At 40.2% G+C, this 17,894-nt stretch overlaps 1 protein-coding gene across 4 annotated transcripts in view; it reads right to left on the reverse strand.

Moving 5' to 3' along the window:
• Positions 1-17,894, reverse strand: part of PDLIM5 (PDZ and LIM domain 5) — a 117,549-nt gene that overhangs the window by 41,471 nt on the left and 58,184 nt on the right. For 2 of the 4 annotated variants that reach the window (XM_081876750.1, XM_081876751.1), the window contains exons 5-8: positions 15,990-16,432; positions 7,898-8,070; positions 6,499-6,535; positions 2,755-2,784 (exon numbers count right to left, since the gene is read on the reverse strand). In XM_081876750.1, the coding sequence (XP_081732876.1) occupies positions 2,755-2,784; positions 6,499-6,535; positions 7,898-8,070; positions 15,990-16,432 (683 nt within the window). Of the gene's footprint in view, positions 1-2,754; positions 2,785-6,498; positions 6,536-7,897; positions 8,071-9,498; positions 9,517-10,555; positions 10,571-11,405; positions 11,423-15,989; positions 16,433-17,894 lie in introns of all 4 variants that reach the window. The other 2 variants (XM_081876752.1, XM_081876753.1) reach the window with 2 other exon arrangements.

Raw genomic sequence — 17,894 nt, forward strand, 5'->3', positions numbered from 1 at the left:
AAGTGTTCTAGCAGAAGGGGGTCAGGCATCCAGGTAAGTTGAATGCTCATTGTGCCAGGAAAAAAAAAAGTTTTTCTTGGACTACACAAAAGTGATGGCAAAAGTTAGGGGCTTGGAGCAATCCCTAAGCTGCTTTCCAGCTATTCAAAGTAGTCAAAATAGAAGCATGGGGAGTTTGGGTGAGATTTGGATTGACTGCACACTGTCAAATGCAACACAAATCCACGTACAATAAGAATTGATCAGTATTTAGGTGCTAGGGGTTGCAGCAAAAAGGGGGAGCAGTTAAGAAATGGAATTACAGAAAAGAACAACTTACAACTTTAGGGGGAGAAAGAAAAAGAAAACGTGTTACAACTATTGTCAAAGCAATGAATCCTATCTGCATTAATATAAATGTAAACATGGTCTTCAGAGTGATTTGTGCTATGTGTGCTTCTGACCTGTATCAAACCCTGCAAATAAGGAGGGCCACCAGAACTCTCCAAAACACAGTTGTAATTGAGATTATTGCCAACATTTAATTGAGCAATTGCCAGAGAATAATACTTTTTTTAACACTTTTTTATAGTGGCTTGTGAGAAAACTATTAAATATTCACTTTTAACTTTCTCAGCAAAAGCCATTCATTTCAACAGGCCTTCAACAAGAAATGTTGCTCTTGGTAGTGAACAGTGCCTATTATCATTAAAAACAAGTGTTTCAGCACCTTGACATCTTTATCATGTATAGGTTTTTGTGGGCTCTAGTCCACGTCATCAGATGCATGAAGCTATATCCATGAAAGCTTAGGCAACAATAAATTTGTTTTTGTTGCAAGAGACTAACATGGTTATCCTTTGGATAATATTGCAAAGGGACTATTGATTCTGCACATCCATTGTGTCTTGCAGTGGCTTTCTACATTTAGAGAATTCCCAGCATTTCTCTGTAACCTTTGAAACAGAGCACCACCACATCTTCCACCTTTGGTTATTCAAATATTACCGAGAAGTAGAAGAACCAGTTGTATAAGAAATGACTACTCTTTGCTCCACCTTCATCCCTCTGAAATTGTGAAGTAGGATCGCCATATTTTAATGGTGAAAAAAGGACACATTTGCCATCTTCTACTTTTAACTATGGATAGCTATGACAACTTTACCCATGAAAAAGAAAAAGTGTCCTGGAAAAAGAGGACATACATCAACCCTATGTGAAGTGACTCCTGGAACTGTTTTAGACTAGTAATAAATAATGGTAATATATAACATCTGTATGACACTTTCAAGTGTTCAAAGGACTTCAGATGCATTATCTAGAAATATTTCTTACAATCACCCTGTAAGGGTAAGGCTAGATTCACATCATACATGATACTGCTTTAAACAGTCATTACTTCCCTCAAATAATCCTGGGAGATGTAGTTTATTAAGCGTGTGCTTTGTGTGCATGGTGTGGATGTGGCCCTAGTCATTATTCTGTCTTGGTTAGACCACACCTGGAACACTGTGTCCAGTTCTGGACACCACAATTTAAGATGGATATTGACAAGCTGGAACACGTGCAGAGGAGGGCAGCCAAGGTGATCAAGGGTCTGGAAACCAAGCCTTATGAGGAATGGTTGAGGGAATTGGGTATGTCTAGCCTGGATAAGAGGAAACTGAGAGGCAAAAGGCTAGCCATCTTTAAATATCTCAAGGGCTGTCACATGGAAGATGGAGCAAGCTTGTTTTCTTCTGCTCTGGAGGAATAAACCCAAACCGATAACTTCAAGTTACAAGAAAGGAGATTCTCACTAAAGATCAGGGAGAAGGTTTTGATGGGAAGACCTGTTTGACAGTGGAACAGATTCCCTCGGAAGATGGAGGACTCCTTCCTTGGAGGTTTTTAAGCAGAGATTGGATGCCATGTATGATCTTGTTGAGATTTGTGCGTTGCAGGGGGGTTGGACTAGATGACCCTCAGGGTCCTTTCCAACTCTACATTTCTATGATTATTACTCTCCATATACCAAATGGGAAGACAGAGGAGGATGAGAAAGACCGGCCTGCCTAGTCACCCAGTGAGTTCATGACAGAGGTGAAATTTGAACTGGAAAATGACTTCATAGCTCAGTTTCTTTAGCTGCTATAGGGCATTCTTTTGATTATGAACCAAGCTGGTTATTGAAGGGATAGTTATTATGAAAATTAAACCTATGATTAGGTCATAATGAATATACAATCTACAAAATGGGCCCCAAAACAGAGGAAAAACACTCTTGACAATAACATCTGCAAAACTGTAAAATAAGGTAAAACATTCTAGTGCCAAAAAATTCACTGTAAATATTACATAAAAGCCACAATACATTCACATAACAAAAGTGAGTTTACATTGAATCAGACTCTTCACCAGCTAAATAAATACACAGCACAGTGGTGTTTTTGAACATTCCTGAAGACTACTCTCTACGGTGCAATGCACATGCATTAAACAGAGATGTGTCATTTTATTACATCAACCAACGTGACAATTCAGTTCATTTGAAAACGATGAAGTAATAATCAAACCAATCTGAGATTGAGGTCCCCCCCGCAATTGAAACAGCTTGTGGTTTTGAAAGAGTCAAACAGAATTTGATCACAAATAGCACACTATTGTTTTTTTAAAAATTCTATAATGTAACAAAAAAAAAAGCAGAAACACATCTTAGTAGTTTAACAGCTTGCCCTGGCATATTTCAAGTTTTCTGCACACGTGGCTGTTAATGTCAAACAAGTGAGCAGTTACCTCAAATCTCCATTTCCTGTTTGACTTGCCCTAGAGATAAGTCAACAAATAGTGAGCTGAAAATATTGTTAGGCAGTTGACTCTGGAGAACTTGCATTCCCCACAAAGTAAATGATGCAGAAGAAAACTTTTGAAGCTGGAGCGGTTCAAGGCTTTCTTTTGTTTGCTTTATTTGTAATTATAAATAAAAATGTTTTTTTTCCCTGAAGGAGGATCCTAATTAGGTATCTTTTTAAAAAAATAAGCAGAGCTTAAAGCTAATAGGAAAATGTGGCTTCACCGGGTTTTGCCCTTCCCATGTAACTCTGGAATGGAAATCATGTGTGAAAACAGTACATTGACAATGATGCTTAGAACACAGTGCAGCAAAGAAGAGGAAGAGTTGACATTGTAGTAAAAGGTGCCTCTGCCTCTTCCTCTTTGCCCATCTTCAACTCTGCAGCAACTCATGTTCCCTACAGTTGGGATGGATATTCATTCATTCATTCATTCAGCCAGCCAGCCAGTGAGTTATTTTATCTTGTCCAGGGCAATCCAAAGCGACTTACAACCAAACAAATAAGACAATAAACCCCACACGGATACATTAAAACCAAGAGGAAAGAGAAATACAGTAAAAACATTCCTCCCACACTAATTCACTCTTTTGCAGGGCTCTTTTGTTATTTCCTTCTTCTTCTTTTCCATCTATGTCAAATGCTACAATTTGGCTGACTGGCACTGGTTGTGGCTTGTGGGCTAATATCATGGGTAGGATTGATTAATTGCAAGCTCCTTAATGCAGCTGCCCAGGTAAGGGATGGTATCTCACTCCTGGCTGGCTCAAGATGAAGTTGCAAGGAAGTGGGGTCCTTGTGCCAGACGGACATACTCTGCTGATAGCTTGCTAGTCAGAATGGAGAAGTCTACGTTTCCCTTGCAGTGCTGCTGGGAGCAGATTAGGAAGGGCTCAGTCAACTGGCTGGTTCATGACCCAAGCCAAGTGTTTGGCCACTTGTTTGGCCACTTAGCCATTTATCCCATCTAGCTTGAGTTGAACTGCCTGCACTTCTATGTTGTCTGCAAGTTGCAGATTTGCTATCAGTAAAAGTATGACCGTTTAATTGCACCATGTCTTCAGCTGAGTGTAGGGAACAAAATTCAGGCATTTCTTTAAGAAATTTGCTTAAACATATTTTTTTCTAAAAACACTACAGGTATATAGTGACCTTCTTTGCCAGTACTGTCAACATGTGTGCTATGCACAGAGTTCAAAAAGACTTTAAGAATAAGGCAAGAGGGAAGAAATTAACTTAAAGGTAACATTTATTAAATACTCTTCAAGCTTCACAAAGCATAAATTAAATCAATATGTATTTGCTATAATACATTATATTACAGAGTAATATGCGCCATCAAAGCTGCTATTAAGGACAAAGAAAAAAACCACCCCATAATAAATAAAACCTACACTCACTACTTCATACTATTTTCATTGGTTGTTATACATGGCCCTGTTCCAGTGTTATTTTTCCTAGGTTTATAGCCAAGGAGAGTTTAGAAACCATGTATGCACAGTGACATTTCTCTCAAGTTGAGAAGAGTTGCATTATGCTAACATTCCTAAAATCCCCAAAATGGCCTCTTTTTCCTTTAATGCATTTGAAACATTTACATCCCGCTCTAAAATGCACCTACTACTGATTCTGAAGAAGCTATATAAGGAAACTAACAACTGTTTTCACCAAATTCAAACAAAGCTGTACAGAATTAGCAGAATGGTTTCTTAATGTACTGTCCCTTTTTCATGTTAGAACTATTGCAGCCTATTCTTTCTCTGCAATAGACAAAAACAGGTTCTTCTCCAAGCTACTTAGAATATTCTATATGCCACTTGTGTGCTGGCTGCCTATTTAGATACTGATTTTAAAACAGAACATGTTCATCTCATTCTTTACACATCAGTAGGAAACTGTTAGAAAAAAATAGTATAGAAAAGGCTAGAATTTCTCATGTAATCAAAGCTAATGGTTTTTATTTCTTTATTTGTAAAGGAAGTGGAAGAGAAAGAGGAAGAAGGAAGGGACACGTGCTTTGTTTTTAAAGCTTGGCAAGTCACTGGACGTTAAGGACACGTGCTGAGACGCCATGGTGCCAGTCACGTAATTTTGTGTATCTGGGACCTATGATGTGAAGGGGAACCTTTTCCCTGTGGAAAGAAGTGACAGAAGAGATAGATAAGAGAGGAAAGAGGTTTGCATCGCAGCCCACTGCATGCAAGAACCTGAGCATGCAGGATTCTATGCACTTTTAGCAACTCTGTTTGTTTACACTAAATGTACTTGCACTGGGATGCAAATTTCAGAGAAGTGAAAGGGTTTTAAGAGAAAGCAAACTTCTGGCACCTAAGGCTGACAAGAGGCACTTCACAATGTGTGGTTAATACCCACTGAATTCTCAAAAGCCAGAACAAAGCCTGGTTTTTCAGCTGTTGGGGGAGGGTCTTTATTATCCTTGTCCCTCCCATGGCTAGCTAAATCAGAATTGTGTAATATAAGAAGCCATGCAAATCTTCAAACTGCATTATTTACAGACGTCACAAAAATTAGCATTTCCTGGTGCAGAATCTTGATTGTTTTTCAAATGCCAACTCCATGCATCTGTTCAACTCTGTTGAACACAGCCCTGCCAACATATTTGCCTTTAATTGCACCATAAACTGCAAGGCCAGTATATCACAAGGAATACCATCCTTTTGATATACTGCTAAAGCCACAACAAACACTCCACACATCCCAAGCACTTATAAGTCTGCTGCGACTGGTTGTAGAAAATCTGCTCTGTTATGAACTAGTAATGGGCAGAACAACTACATCTGATTCAGAACTGATCCAGTAGATACAAGTTTAGACAATAAAAAGGGTGTGTAAAGCTTTCTGCTTCTACTTGGTAATCCAACAGGTCCCATTGCCCACCTACCTTGGCCAAGACAGATGCCACCACTTTGTATTCCTTATAGTAAAGTTTGGGAAAGCTGAATGTCTATAGTGGAGACCAAAGGCTGGAGAAGCTTTGGTCCCTCAAATGCTGTGGTACTATCATTCCAGACCACTGGCCCTGCTGGTTGGGACTAATGGAAGCTGGAGGAAGTGGTCTACCAAGAGGATCCCAACCATGACAGAATGGGTACAGGCTACAGAGAAAGCATTACCACACATGTACATTTGTTCAAACAACCGGGCATCTTTAGAATCCCACCTGCCTGCCTCCTTGGTAATGTCACTTGCTTATCAAAGTGAACATTCAACGTAATTGGAAACATTCTCATGCCACTTCTGTGAAAAGTGGGCCAAAGTTTAGTAACTACCACATGATTTTGAGAAAAGGATCATTTGCTTAATGAGTGAAAGGGACCGAATGAAGTTATGAAGGTAATCTAAAGACGAACGGGGTACCCAATATTCAAGGTGAAGCACCTTTAAAAACTCAGTATAAATCTCATTTTCTGCTTTCTTGCTCCTGCATTTCCATTTCTATACACAGCCTGAGAAAATGTGAACATTGGCCAGGTTTTATAGCAAAATTCATCCTTGCAAAAGAATGTCAAGAGTTTAAAAGGGGGCGTCTTACGCTGCTATCTACAACAACGTGCAAACACTTTAAACATGCCTTGAACTTTGCACCCACATGAATAATTTTTTTCACACTATTAATCAAAAATAAAACATGCAACAAATCAAATTATATTTCAGATCAATAACTTACTTTGCTTTCTTTGAATTATCAGGTTCTGGTTCTTTCACTGCAAATAAATAAACCACTAATTACATTTCCATCAGAACACCACAGACGTTTTTGTTTTTTTTACATTTCTGCCATAATCCAGAGAACCAGCAAGCCTAATTTCCTTTATGAAAAATAATGACATCTAGCATCACAAAATCTAAATCTAAAATCACAAGTGTATTAGGTAGGGTGCCCTATTTTTAAAGGAAACCTACTAGCTTCATTTTTCTTTATGGGCAGCTCACTCCAATGTTCAACTAATCTTATAATTATTAATGATTTAATCTATAAATCTTAGTCCTGAAGTGTAAAACTATTGTTTCAAGCTTTTCAATATGCCTAACCAATTACCACTTGTTAAACTGTTATGAATGGTTTTTTACCACTTTTCTGTCACCATTTTTAATCAAAAACACCCCTCCCCAATATTTTCTGACATTTCTGTCTGGCTGCTTAAACACCATACATGTAAAGCACATTACACACACTTAAGAATTCTGGGAACTGTAGTTTACCCCTCAAAGATTTATACAGTGGTACCTCGGGTTACATGTGCTTCAGGTTACATACGCTTCAAGTTACAGACTCCACTAACCCAGAAATAGTGCTTCAGGTTAAGAACTTTGCTTCAGGATAAGAAGAGAAATCATGCTCTGGAGGCACAGCAGCAGCAGGAGGCCCCATTAGCTAAAGTGGTGCTTCAGGTTAAGAACAGTTTCAGGTTAAGTACAGACCTCCGGAACGAATTAAGTACTAAACCTGAGGTACCACTGTAATTCCTACCACCCTTAACAAACTACATCTCCCAAGAGTCTGTTGCACTTTAAATGCATGGTATATATGCAGCCTCCCTCTCACTCACTCTCTTTTAAACAAAAGTATTTGTAAAATGTGATTGGTTGACTAAATGTATGGAATAATCTCATTTGAGAAATTAAATATCACATTATGTAACTACCAAGCTTTACAGGTATCATACCTGGAAAGACTCAGGCTATTATTTAGAACAACAACAATACTTTTTCAGAGTGTAACTTTCAAAGACTGGCAAAAGTAATAGAAAACATTAAGCAAACTCTCCTGGTAGCTGGGATCCAAAGAGCTGTTTAGACTCATGCAAGGGACTCATCCTACCCCACTGGGAAATTTTATTCTTTCACCACCCAACTCTCAAAGTACTTTGGAAACTCTCCTTACTTTCCAAAAGTGCTACTGCATAGCACACCCTGCACTGCTGTTGTACCCACTGCTACAGGACCCACAGAATTAAATACACAGCTTTTTATTTTTATTTTTTGGCTATTATCTGCTGAAGCTTCCATAATACATGATATAGGACAATGTCAAATGCCACAACCATTCAGAAAGTGGAACTCACTGTGTTCAGTGCCAGTGATCTGTGCAAGGATGCGGAAAGAACGTGATTGGGTAGTTCCTGTCCTTGGATGCCAATCCTCAGTATCCTCAATCAATCGTTTCTTGCTGTTGTTGCTATGAGTGGGTGGGTGGTAAAACTCTGTATTTGTATACACAACATGCTTCCGAGGTGGACTAACAGAATAGAGAAAAGATGGAACACCAGTAAGTGAAATAAAATGTAAACAGCATCATTGCCATTGCTATTATTATTACACTAAGCTAGTTTGCAAGTCATTTTAAACCACAGTTAACATACCTTGGCTTGTTGCACCATCTAAACCCTGGCTCACATTTACCAAATGGTAAATCCTTGAAGTTTGTACAGTACTTGGCTTATAGTGCCAAAACACGGTTTTTAAAACAGCCACAGTACACTGCTTGTTTGCATTAAATCATAATTAAGACATGAACTGTGGTTAAGCATCACATGTGAACAAACCCACTGACTGAGATAGAGACACTAAATACCTGCGTTAAAAATCAGTTTCACTGAAATGTATCATTCATTTTTGCAAGTGAATCCATTTAAGATTCAGTCCTGCCCTTTTGTCGCAATGGTCGTATATGATGTAATTTGCAATCAATTTCTACCTTATAGAATGCATGAACATCAGATAACATTATAAAATGTGCAGCAACACTTTCTCTCTTTTTCTTGTCTTGGTTCACACATTAGCCTCTTAAAGAGATATCATATTCTTGCTTTGCACCTCTAGAAGTAAAGAAGGGAGGCTCCATGATCCCCAGACGTAAACATTGCTTAGAATGCTTCTAATGCTAACCTCCTTCCCTATTATGCCTACACTAGCAGATTTATACAAGACACACAGCGATGGGGTTAGCTCCCGTTGCTCGGTCCCTGCTCCTGCCAACCTAGCAGTTCAAAAGCACGTCAAGGTGCAAGTAGATAAATAGGTACCGCTCCGACGGGAAGGTAAACGGCGTTTCCGTGCGCTGCTCTGGTTCGCCAGAAGCAGCTTAGTCATGCTGGCCACATGACCCAGAAGCTTTACGCCGGCTCCCTCGGCCAGTAAAGCGAGATGAGCGCCACAACCCCAGAGTTGTCCGTGACTGGACCTAATGGTCAGAGGTCCCTTTATCTTTACCTTGCATCTCATGAACCATCTCTTAAGGAACCACTGCTTTTGCCACATGCAATACTGACTTGCCACTGCCTCAATCTCTAGCACAGTGGTGGGGAACCTGTGGCCCTCCAAATCAACTCTCACCATCCACAGCCATTGGTCATGCTTGTTGAGCCTGATTAGAGTTGCAGCCCAACAACATCTGGAGGGCCACAGGTTCTCCACCTCTGTTCTAGCATTACTCAAAAGTAAGATGAAGACTATGAGGAGCCAGAAGCAAAGTTTGTCTGATTTAGAAGCTGCCCCACTCCCTTTATCTGTTAATACAGAGGCTGATTGTGCATATGGAGAACATTTTCCAGCATCTGTAGATTATGAATAAGCCAACATTATCTTTCTCATACAACATAAAAGCTCCATTTGAAGCATGCACACACTGCTGAACTACACATACAGGTGAGCTTTTGGCTATTACCGTTTAGGTGGGTTTTGCCTTTTATGCATTTGAAGGGCATGGCAGAAGTATGGAAAGAGTCCAGTATAAGGAGAAATAGGAAGAGGGGGAGAGAGGAGACAGAAGACAAAAAGAATTAAGAGGAAACAGTTGAACGTTTCTGTTGTATTTGATAACCAAATAGATTTAATATATATTTCCCCCATTCTTCTATTTTTGCATTCTCACCCTGCCTTTCTGTCCCAAGCAAGAAGGATGCCATTACAGATATACACAAACATGGTCAAGTAAAGGAAATGGTCAGTACTGTGAACTGTTTACTTGTGCACATACAACCTCTGCCATATGTGCTACAATGTGTCAGTATGGGATGAAGAATAGGACTGTTTACAAAAGATAAAAAATGCACAGTGTCTTGTGGACTCATTGCCCCTAGTGATACATCTGTAAACAGACCCAATACACACGTAAAGGTAAAAAAAGGTAAAGGACCCCTGGACGGTTATGTAAAAGGCAGTTCATAAATAATCAGTAACTGTTTTTCTTGCTACTTTTCTCTATTTTTGTTTCTCATAACCTAGACTAGTTGGAAATATACTTGCAATAGAAGTATGAAAGGATTAAAAATAGAAGCTTTAAACTCTTGGTCCTTAGATATATGTATAATAGCCCCCCTTTGAGCAATAGTCGCCTTTGACTGGACTTAACCATCCAGGTGTCCTTTACCTTGAGCAACTGGTTCAATATGTGTGCAATGCACAATTAAATTTACCATCAAGAAATATTACAAAATGGGAGAGGAGGAGGTAGGAATCCTTCTCCAAATAAGCAGCTCATAGTATTAACATGGGTCTTCTGGGGCATAATTTGTGTGCACAAAGATTTTGTATATTCTTATACAACTGTGTGATGTTAACTTTACAATCATTTTTCTTGTTAACTGAAGCAAGCTATTCCTAAGAAATCCAGGGGTTAATTACAAAGAATAGCTACAAAATACAGCATTGTTTTATTTACTGTTGTGAGGAAAAACATGCTTAAGTAGTTAAGAGGCAAATTATATTAGTGAAGTACTTACACCTCATCAGGGTTACTGAAGGAAGGGAGGGACAGAACAACAGACAGACAATGGAAAAGATTCCAGGATGGCGGAGTACAGATAGGAAATTGCATATAAAAGTGAAGCAAGAAAAAGTTAATAGAAAATTAATTAGGAAATTAGAGCAAATGAGTAAATAAAAATCAGTAAGATTTAATAACAGGCTCACTCGGAATCATGAACCTATTACGTTAAAAGCTAACAAGTATTGTGAATGGCAAAGGTTAGCATGTCCTTTTGGTTTCTAGTAGTTACCAAGTTTGGTAGCAAGATGGTGCCACAGGCAAAGCTAAATTTAGAGTGCACTCGCTTCTTTTCACAAAGTCAATTTATATAGTAATGATTTTAGTTGACTCTAGCCAGGAAAGTAGGGCAGGGGAAGCAGGTAGGGAAAAATGGGTACTAAACAAATCTTTAGCTATCTCAAGTTTAACTGCAACATGCTTGAGGCTGTAATCCTAAACATATGCGCCTGGGTGTAAATCCCTTTGAACTCAATGCAGCTTACTTCCATGGAGACATGCATAGGATTGTAGGATAAAAGGTCTAACTGTTACAATTTTTATAACAGTAAAATTAATCATTAAATTATTGTTTCTGTTATTGCTATTATTATTGCTACAAATGAAACACTGCAACAAAACTTCTTATTTGGTAAAAAAATGCATACTGTGTGCAGCGTAAAAATGCAAACAATTAATGTTAATCACTTTTTAATAAGCGCTGCATTTGTCTTGCAGATGTTGAATTATAAAGCACAACCGTCATGCATGCTACTTCTTAAAAAACATGAAAACACAATTCCACTCAAGGTGCTACTGATACTAACTTTGTCACTGTGGCTTCCTGCAAAAGAAAAAAGAGCAATTCGTATGTTTATTGTACTGACTTCCCTACTGTTGCATCCTGAACATATGCCAGGGTCACCAAAGTCCAAGTGCCTCCTCACATTTTTAAATTAAATATGTCAGCAAACTTGTAAGAACACATTTTGTTCAGTGCAGCATCAGGTGATCGGTCTGATGCTAAGAGAACGATGTTCATGCATAGGTTGTTGAGAAGACAATAAACATAAAAAACAGAATGGCACACAGCAACTTAAAAACCAAGCCAGCCCATGCTGCAGATGAACATAAGTCTTCTCAGGACTTATCCCCACACACGTGAACTATTTCCCCCCCCCCCACTGGGGGTTTGGGACGTTGGGTGACATTTTGCTAATCAGAGCTCATGTGGCATGGTGATCAAGGACATGTATGCTGTGGGTGTGTCCTTGGTTCATGGTGATCAAGAACATGCATGATGTGTGTGTGTGTCCTTGGTTCATATCTCAGCTCAGACATGAATTTCCCCAGAGTGATCTTAGGTAAGCCACATAACGATCATAGTAGCCTACCTTGAACACCTATTGTAGGAAGTACTGGAATAATCTGAACACTGCAGGGAAACACATGACAAGGCTGAAGTTCTGTGCTGCTTGCTCTGCCACACCTAAAGCCCTTGCAGCTTGCTATGCTTGGGGCAGGAAGTAGGGGCTGACTTTATTTGTTCCCCCTGCCACCACCCATTTTTCTTTTTTCTTTTTTTAAAAGGAAAGCCTAACTGGGTATAATGGAAGGGAAATCAACAATTCTACCTCTAAGGCTGGAGTGGTTTCAGGCCCAATAGGTAGGTGTGTCTATGGAACAAGAGGGATTTGGATCTACTCTCCAAGCATCACCCTGAAATGTCCTGTCCTGGGTCCTACCACCACTGGAAAACTACTAGCAGTACTTTTGCTTCTATTTTGTCTTTGTTTGTTTTTTTGTTGTCCTCTATGCTGGGTTAATGAAGGGATTGTATGCAGATGAAGGTGATGGCTGGCCCTGTGTGAGAGGCAAGGAAGGGAAGATCTCCCAGCGTGGGAGGCTGGGAGAAGAAAGGGAAGCTCCCAGGTGAAAGCTGGGAGGGTCCACCTATTTCTGTGTGAGACAAGGGTTAAGACAGGCATCCCCAGCCTTCAACTCTTCAGATGTTTTGGGCTACAATTCCCATCATCCCTGACCACTGGTCCTGATAGCTAGGGATCATGGAAGTTGTAGGCCAAAACATCTGGAGGGCCGCAGGTTGGGGATGGCTGGGTTAAGATCTACCTGTGAGAGAAGACATTGCATTGTTTTTCCTCTTTGTTTTTCTGGTTTTTCTTTAGACTAGTCTGCTTTTTCATTGTATTGCTTTATGAGATAGATAGGTAGATGATATAGATGATAGATAGATGATAGATGATAAGACAGACAGATAAATAGATGGTAGGTAGGTAGATGATAGATAGATGACAGATAGAAAAACTACTAGCAGTACTTCTTCGCTAGCTTTCTGAAAGCTTTCTGCTGGCAATACCAAAGACTCTTCCAGGGGCGTTAAGTGCCATTCTGGCAGTGAAACTGCTCTCCAGCGAGAGAGAAGCCAAGATTCCTCTGCTAACACATATAAAGGTAATGGCTGTTAATATGTAATTTCAAAGGTCTCTTTATATAAATACACTTCATGTGACACATTTTGATTTAGAATTGTAATTTCATTTTCAGATGTATAGAAATGACTGGAAGTTCCTTGTTCTCATTTTAAACATTGACAAGTTGCCCATTCATTTACCTTTCTTTTTAAGTTTTTGTTTGTTTGTTTTTAGTGCCACAAGACCCTTTGTTGTTTTTGCAGTTTAAGAGGCTGACGTGGCTACCCCTCTGAAAATAGTTACCTGAATTAGTTTCTAATTTCTGGAAGCAATTGTACTAGAACTATGGCCTCAAGTCATACACAAAAGCATGCTTGTACTTAATCTCAAAGTGCGCTGCATGTATAGATGTGATGTGCTGTGGACTAGGAAGACCTCCAGTAAACAGATTGTATTACTGAGGTCTAAAAATATTTATAAAAAGGGCAGTTCAACGTCTTGCTGTTTAATCAGCACTAGATGTCTCATGTGTAAGCAAATTCTTGCCACACTAATAATTGCTTGAGCATCATTTGAAACCATAATATTTTCAGTACAGCTAAGCCCAACAAGTCTACAGCTATTTCTTTTTTACTTTGCTAGATAATATCAGAAACTAGGCTTCAAATAATATTGGAAAACTGGAAAATTGCTTAGCTAGACTGCTAGGCAGCTAGATTTTTGCAGTGAAGAATATAATGGATATGTATGCTACCTTAAGGGAAGTTAGAATATATATATATATATATTTGTTCTGTTATTTATTCATAACACTTATTTATAAAACAGTTTTGGGGAAATGAACAAGAAAGTACAAAGCTCAAGGCTCTTTATGTGACCCCAAGGCAAGTCAGAGCCCCTTCATAGCTTCAATATGGAGATAATGGTATTGATATCCTTTATCATATTCTTGTAAGAATTCCTGGAGATCATGTACATGAAGCAACTTAAAATTATTTCTTAAAAATTATACCGTGCAAAGCATTATATAATCTAATGACCAGAATTTTCACTGTTTGCTAAATTTACTAGTTAGAAAGCAGTTTTTAGCCTGTCATCAGATTTCAACTTAGGGGGTGGGAGGGAGAGACAGCCCTGAGCCTTGGCAGAATGAAGCCATTTTCATTGTAATAAATTGTATTTGAATGCTAATTACCACAGCTGAATGGCAGCTCCCATGTCTTTGCAAAAGATAGCTTTTCCTGGAAGGCTACAAATGGTTTGCCAAGATATATTTATGTTTTTGTTTGCTTTGAGTTGTCAGGAACTCTTCCCCCTTATTTTAGATAGTGTGGAACTATAGCATCATCTGCTCATGAGAGTTGTAACAATTGCTATGCCATCTGTGCAACATAAGATGCATAAGGGTTGCATTGTAGGCATTCTGTTGAAGTAAATGTGCTGGCCGGGGTGGGCATTCCAGACACAAAGGTCAAACCTTTTATCTCTCAAAGCACTTATGAACTTTCACTACAAACATTAAATAAGAGTGGAGCTGACTTTAAAGTGCACATGTACAAAGTGGGCTAAAAAGGCTTAGTTTGCTACCTCTCTGTGTGAAACGCCTTCTCCTAGAACTTGGTCCATCTCATTATGCCTGGCAGGGATGGGGAACATATTTTCCTATAAAGGGTATATTTTCTAAGGGACAATCTGCTGAGGGCTGCATGCCAATGGTATATGAACCATTACCAGTGCAATGTTTCTAGAAAAAGAGATGCCAGAACTCACCATAAACCCACTTGAGAGTTCTGCCAAGTTCCAGATGAAAAAAGCCCTGATGGTATCCATATGAACTTACCTGGACCCCATGATCATCATCTGAGGCCCTTCTTTATGTGCCTCCTCCATGAGAGGTCTGGAGGACAGGAACACAAGAATGGGCCTTTTCTGTGGTGGCTCCACGTTTGTGGTTGCTCTCCCCAAGAAGGCTTTAGGCACCAGGCAAAACCTTTCCTCTTCTCCCAGGCCTTTGGGCTAATTAAACAATCTATGGCCTTTTAAACTGTGTATGTTTTGTTTGTTTGTTACTATGATATGCATTTTTGTGTTATAATATTGTAAACCGTCCTGTGATCCTCAAATGAAGGTGATATAGAAATTTAATTTTTAAAAAATGATGGGTGAGACGGCCGACCATTCTCTCTCAATATAGCGCCCTCTTTTTTTATCTCTCTTCATGTTGTGAAATGGCAGATTCCTCTTCGACTAATGATTTCCCTGGAGCACTTTCCCTATCTCCTCTTTCCATCATTCCATCCTTTTGGCCTGCTTCCCATTTCTGCTAGAGTCCTCCTTATCCCTCACCCACACTGCATGAAAATAAGCTGAGAACCACAAGCTCTCCACACCTGGCCTCAGTAAAATAGTACAAGGTTAACTGCTGTGAAAGGATTAAAATAAGAAGCAAGTCACATGCCTCAGTGTTTGATGAAATCAAGAATGTCCACAAAACCTTTCCACAAAACAACATTGTCTATGCCAGTGTTTCCCAACCTTGGGCCTCCAGCTGTTTTTGAACTACAATTCCCATCATCCCTGACCACTGGTCTTGCTAGCTAGGGATGTTGGGAGTTGTAGTCCAAAAACAGCTGGAGGCCCAAGGTTGGGAAACACTGGTCTATGCCACATACTTAGAACTTGCTCAGTTGTCATTTCATAGCCGGGGACCACTAGGAACTGCAGTTTTGTGAGAGGACTGAGGTGTCTCCAACACATAATTCCCAGAACTCACACCTAACTATAGTCCTTAGGATTCCTTTGGAAAAGCCATTACAATTAATGTGACTCAAAAGCAAGTAAGTTATTGGATATGCAGCCAAATTTCATTGAGAAGCTCGTTTAGAAAACAAAAAGGTAGAAAGACAGGTTGATAAATTGCCTAGGAAACCCTTTTTAAGGCCACCAAAATAGGGGGAAAGGTTTCCTGAAACCACCTACCCATTTTGCTCTTTACTGTCACCCTGGTTCTCTCTGAATCCTCTTCGCTGTCCCTCTGCCACCTCCTGGGCATTGTCGTTGAAAGAGGTGTTCAAGGATGCATTGTGTGTGGGCTGCCATGGGATATTAACTGCAGGTTTAGCAGCGCTCAGCTCAGGTGAACGCTGGTCAGCATTAGACTTGGCGTTAGCATGCAGTCCAGAGGCGGTGAATGCAGTGGGAGGCATGACATTGGCCAGTGGTGTAAGGGAAGCATGTGATGAAAAACTCGCATGAGCTGGAGTGAAGGCAGATGATGGCGATGGAATGGACGTGATCTTGGAAGCTGACATAGACCCAAAGGGTCTTGGGGCCTTATTGAAGGCTATGTTGGCTGTGGATGAAACTTTGGGCACGACCGCGGACGGAATGGGCACAGGCTTAACTAGTTCCTTAGGCTCTACCTATGTGAAATAAAAACAACAACAACAACACAAAAATACACAAGAAAGCCACACTGACACACACGCGCACATACAAATGGCATGCAAAATATAAGTGTCATCTGTTGCAGTTTCATCTTGAAACACAAACTGATGACCAATGAAGGATTGCCCATTACATAGCTTTACCCACAAAGCACTAGTTCTAATCACACATGTGGCATGCACTATTGAGGAGAAAAAGTTGAACACGCATGAGCTGGGAACTGACCAAAAATATTCATAATTGATTGGGCTCGAGTGTTAAGAGATAAAGGAGACTCACCCAGTGCAGGAATCAGAGGTAAGTAGTGGAAGTTGCAAAGCCCAACATAAATACCTTCATTTTTTGGCCAGTATTGAATAACCATTTTGCTATTTTCTAATGTGACCAAGGGAGTTCTGGACTTGTGTTTCTTGAATTACCATCTCCCGGTGAATCACTGCCAACCTCTTTTTGATTCAAGGTGATTTTTCACAAGCAGTTTGCTATATCACATGGGGCTGTGCTGCTCAAAGTGTGTGCAGGGTTGTGTGTGTTAAAAAGTTATCTTAAACACACCCAAGGTCCTCGCGACTTTTAAAATAGTTCACTGTTCTGTATAGCCTTCATTTATACACTTCTAGGGGAAAAGTCAGAAAAGGGCACCCAGAATTATAAAGGGAATGGCCCAACTGTTTTCCTAGAAGTTTGTAAAAGAAGGCTATACAGTAGGAGGAGCGTTTACAACATTTGTGGCCTTTCAATTTAGAGAAAAGTCAAGTGAGAGGCACATGATGGAGGTGAATGGAAGTATCCATGGAGAAAGTAGATAGAAATTCTCTTTCCCCCTCTCTCTCTCTCATTGGGATACCCAATGAAGCTGAATATTGCAAGATTCTGGACAGATGAAAGAAAATACTTCCTCCCACAGTGCATAGCTGAATTATGAGATTCACTCCCAGAAGAGGTAGAGATGGCCACCAACTTGCATGTCTTTGAAAGAGGATTACTGTATTTTTCGCTCCATAGGGTGCACCGGACCATAGGGCGCACCTAGTTTTTAGGGGGGGGAAATAAAGAAAAGAAATTTATTTCCCCCCCCCTCAGGTCCAGGAGCAGCAAGATTGCGCGAAACCTCACCCCGCTCCCGGAGCTTGCAGGACTGGGGGCTGGGGGTGGGGAAGCCCGAGCTTCCCCCAACCTCAGCCCCCAGAACAGGCAGCTATCCGCAAACCTTCCGAGCACAGCGGGAACTCCTGCTGTGCTCAGAAGGCTTGCAGATAGCTGCCTGAAGCCTGGAGAGCAAGAGGGGTCGGTGCGCACCGACCCCTCTCGCTCTCTAGGCTTCAGCGAAAGTCTGCATTCGCTCCATAGGGCGCACACACATTTCCCCTTCATTTTTGGAGGGGGGAAAGTGCGTCCTATAGAGCGAAAAATAGGGTAGATAGATTCAAGGAGGAT

Source organism: Podarcis erhardii (assembly GCF_964252035.2).
Source record: "Podarcis erhardii genome assembly, chromosome: 9".
NCBI classification, from domain to species: Eukaryota; Metazoa; Chordata; class Lepidosauria; order Squamata; family Lacertidae; genus Podarcis; species Podarcis erhardii.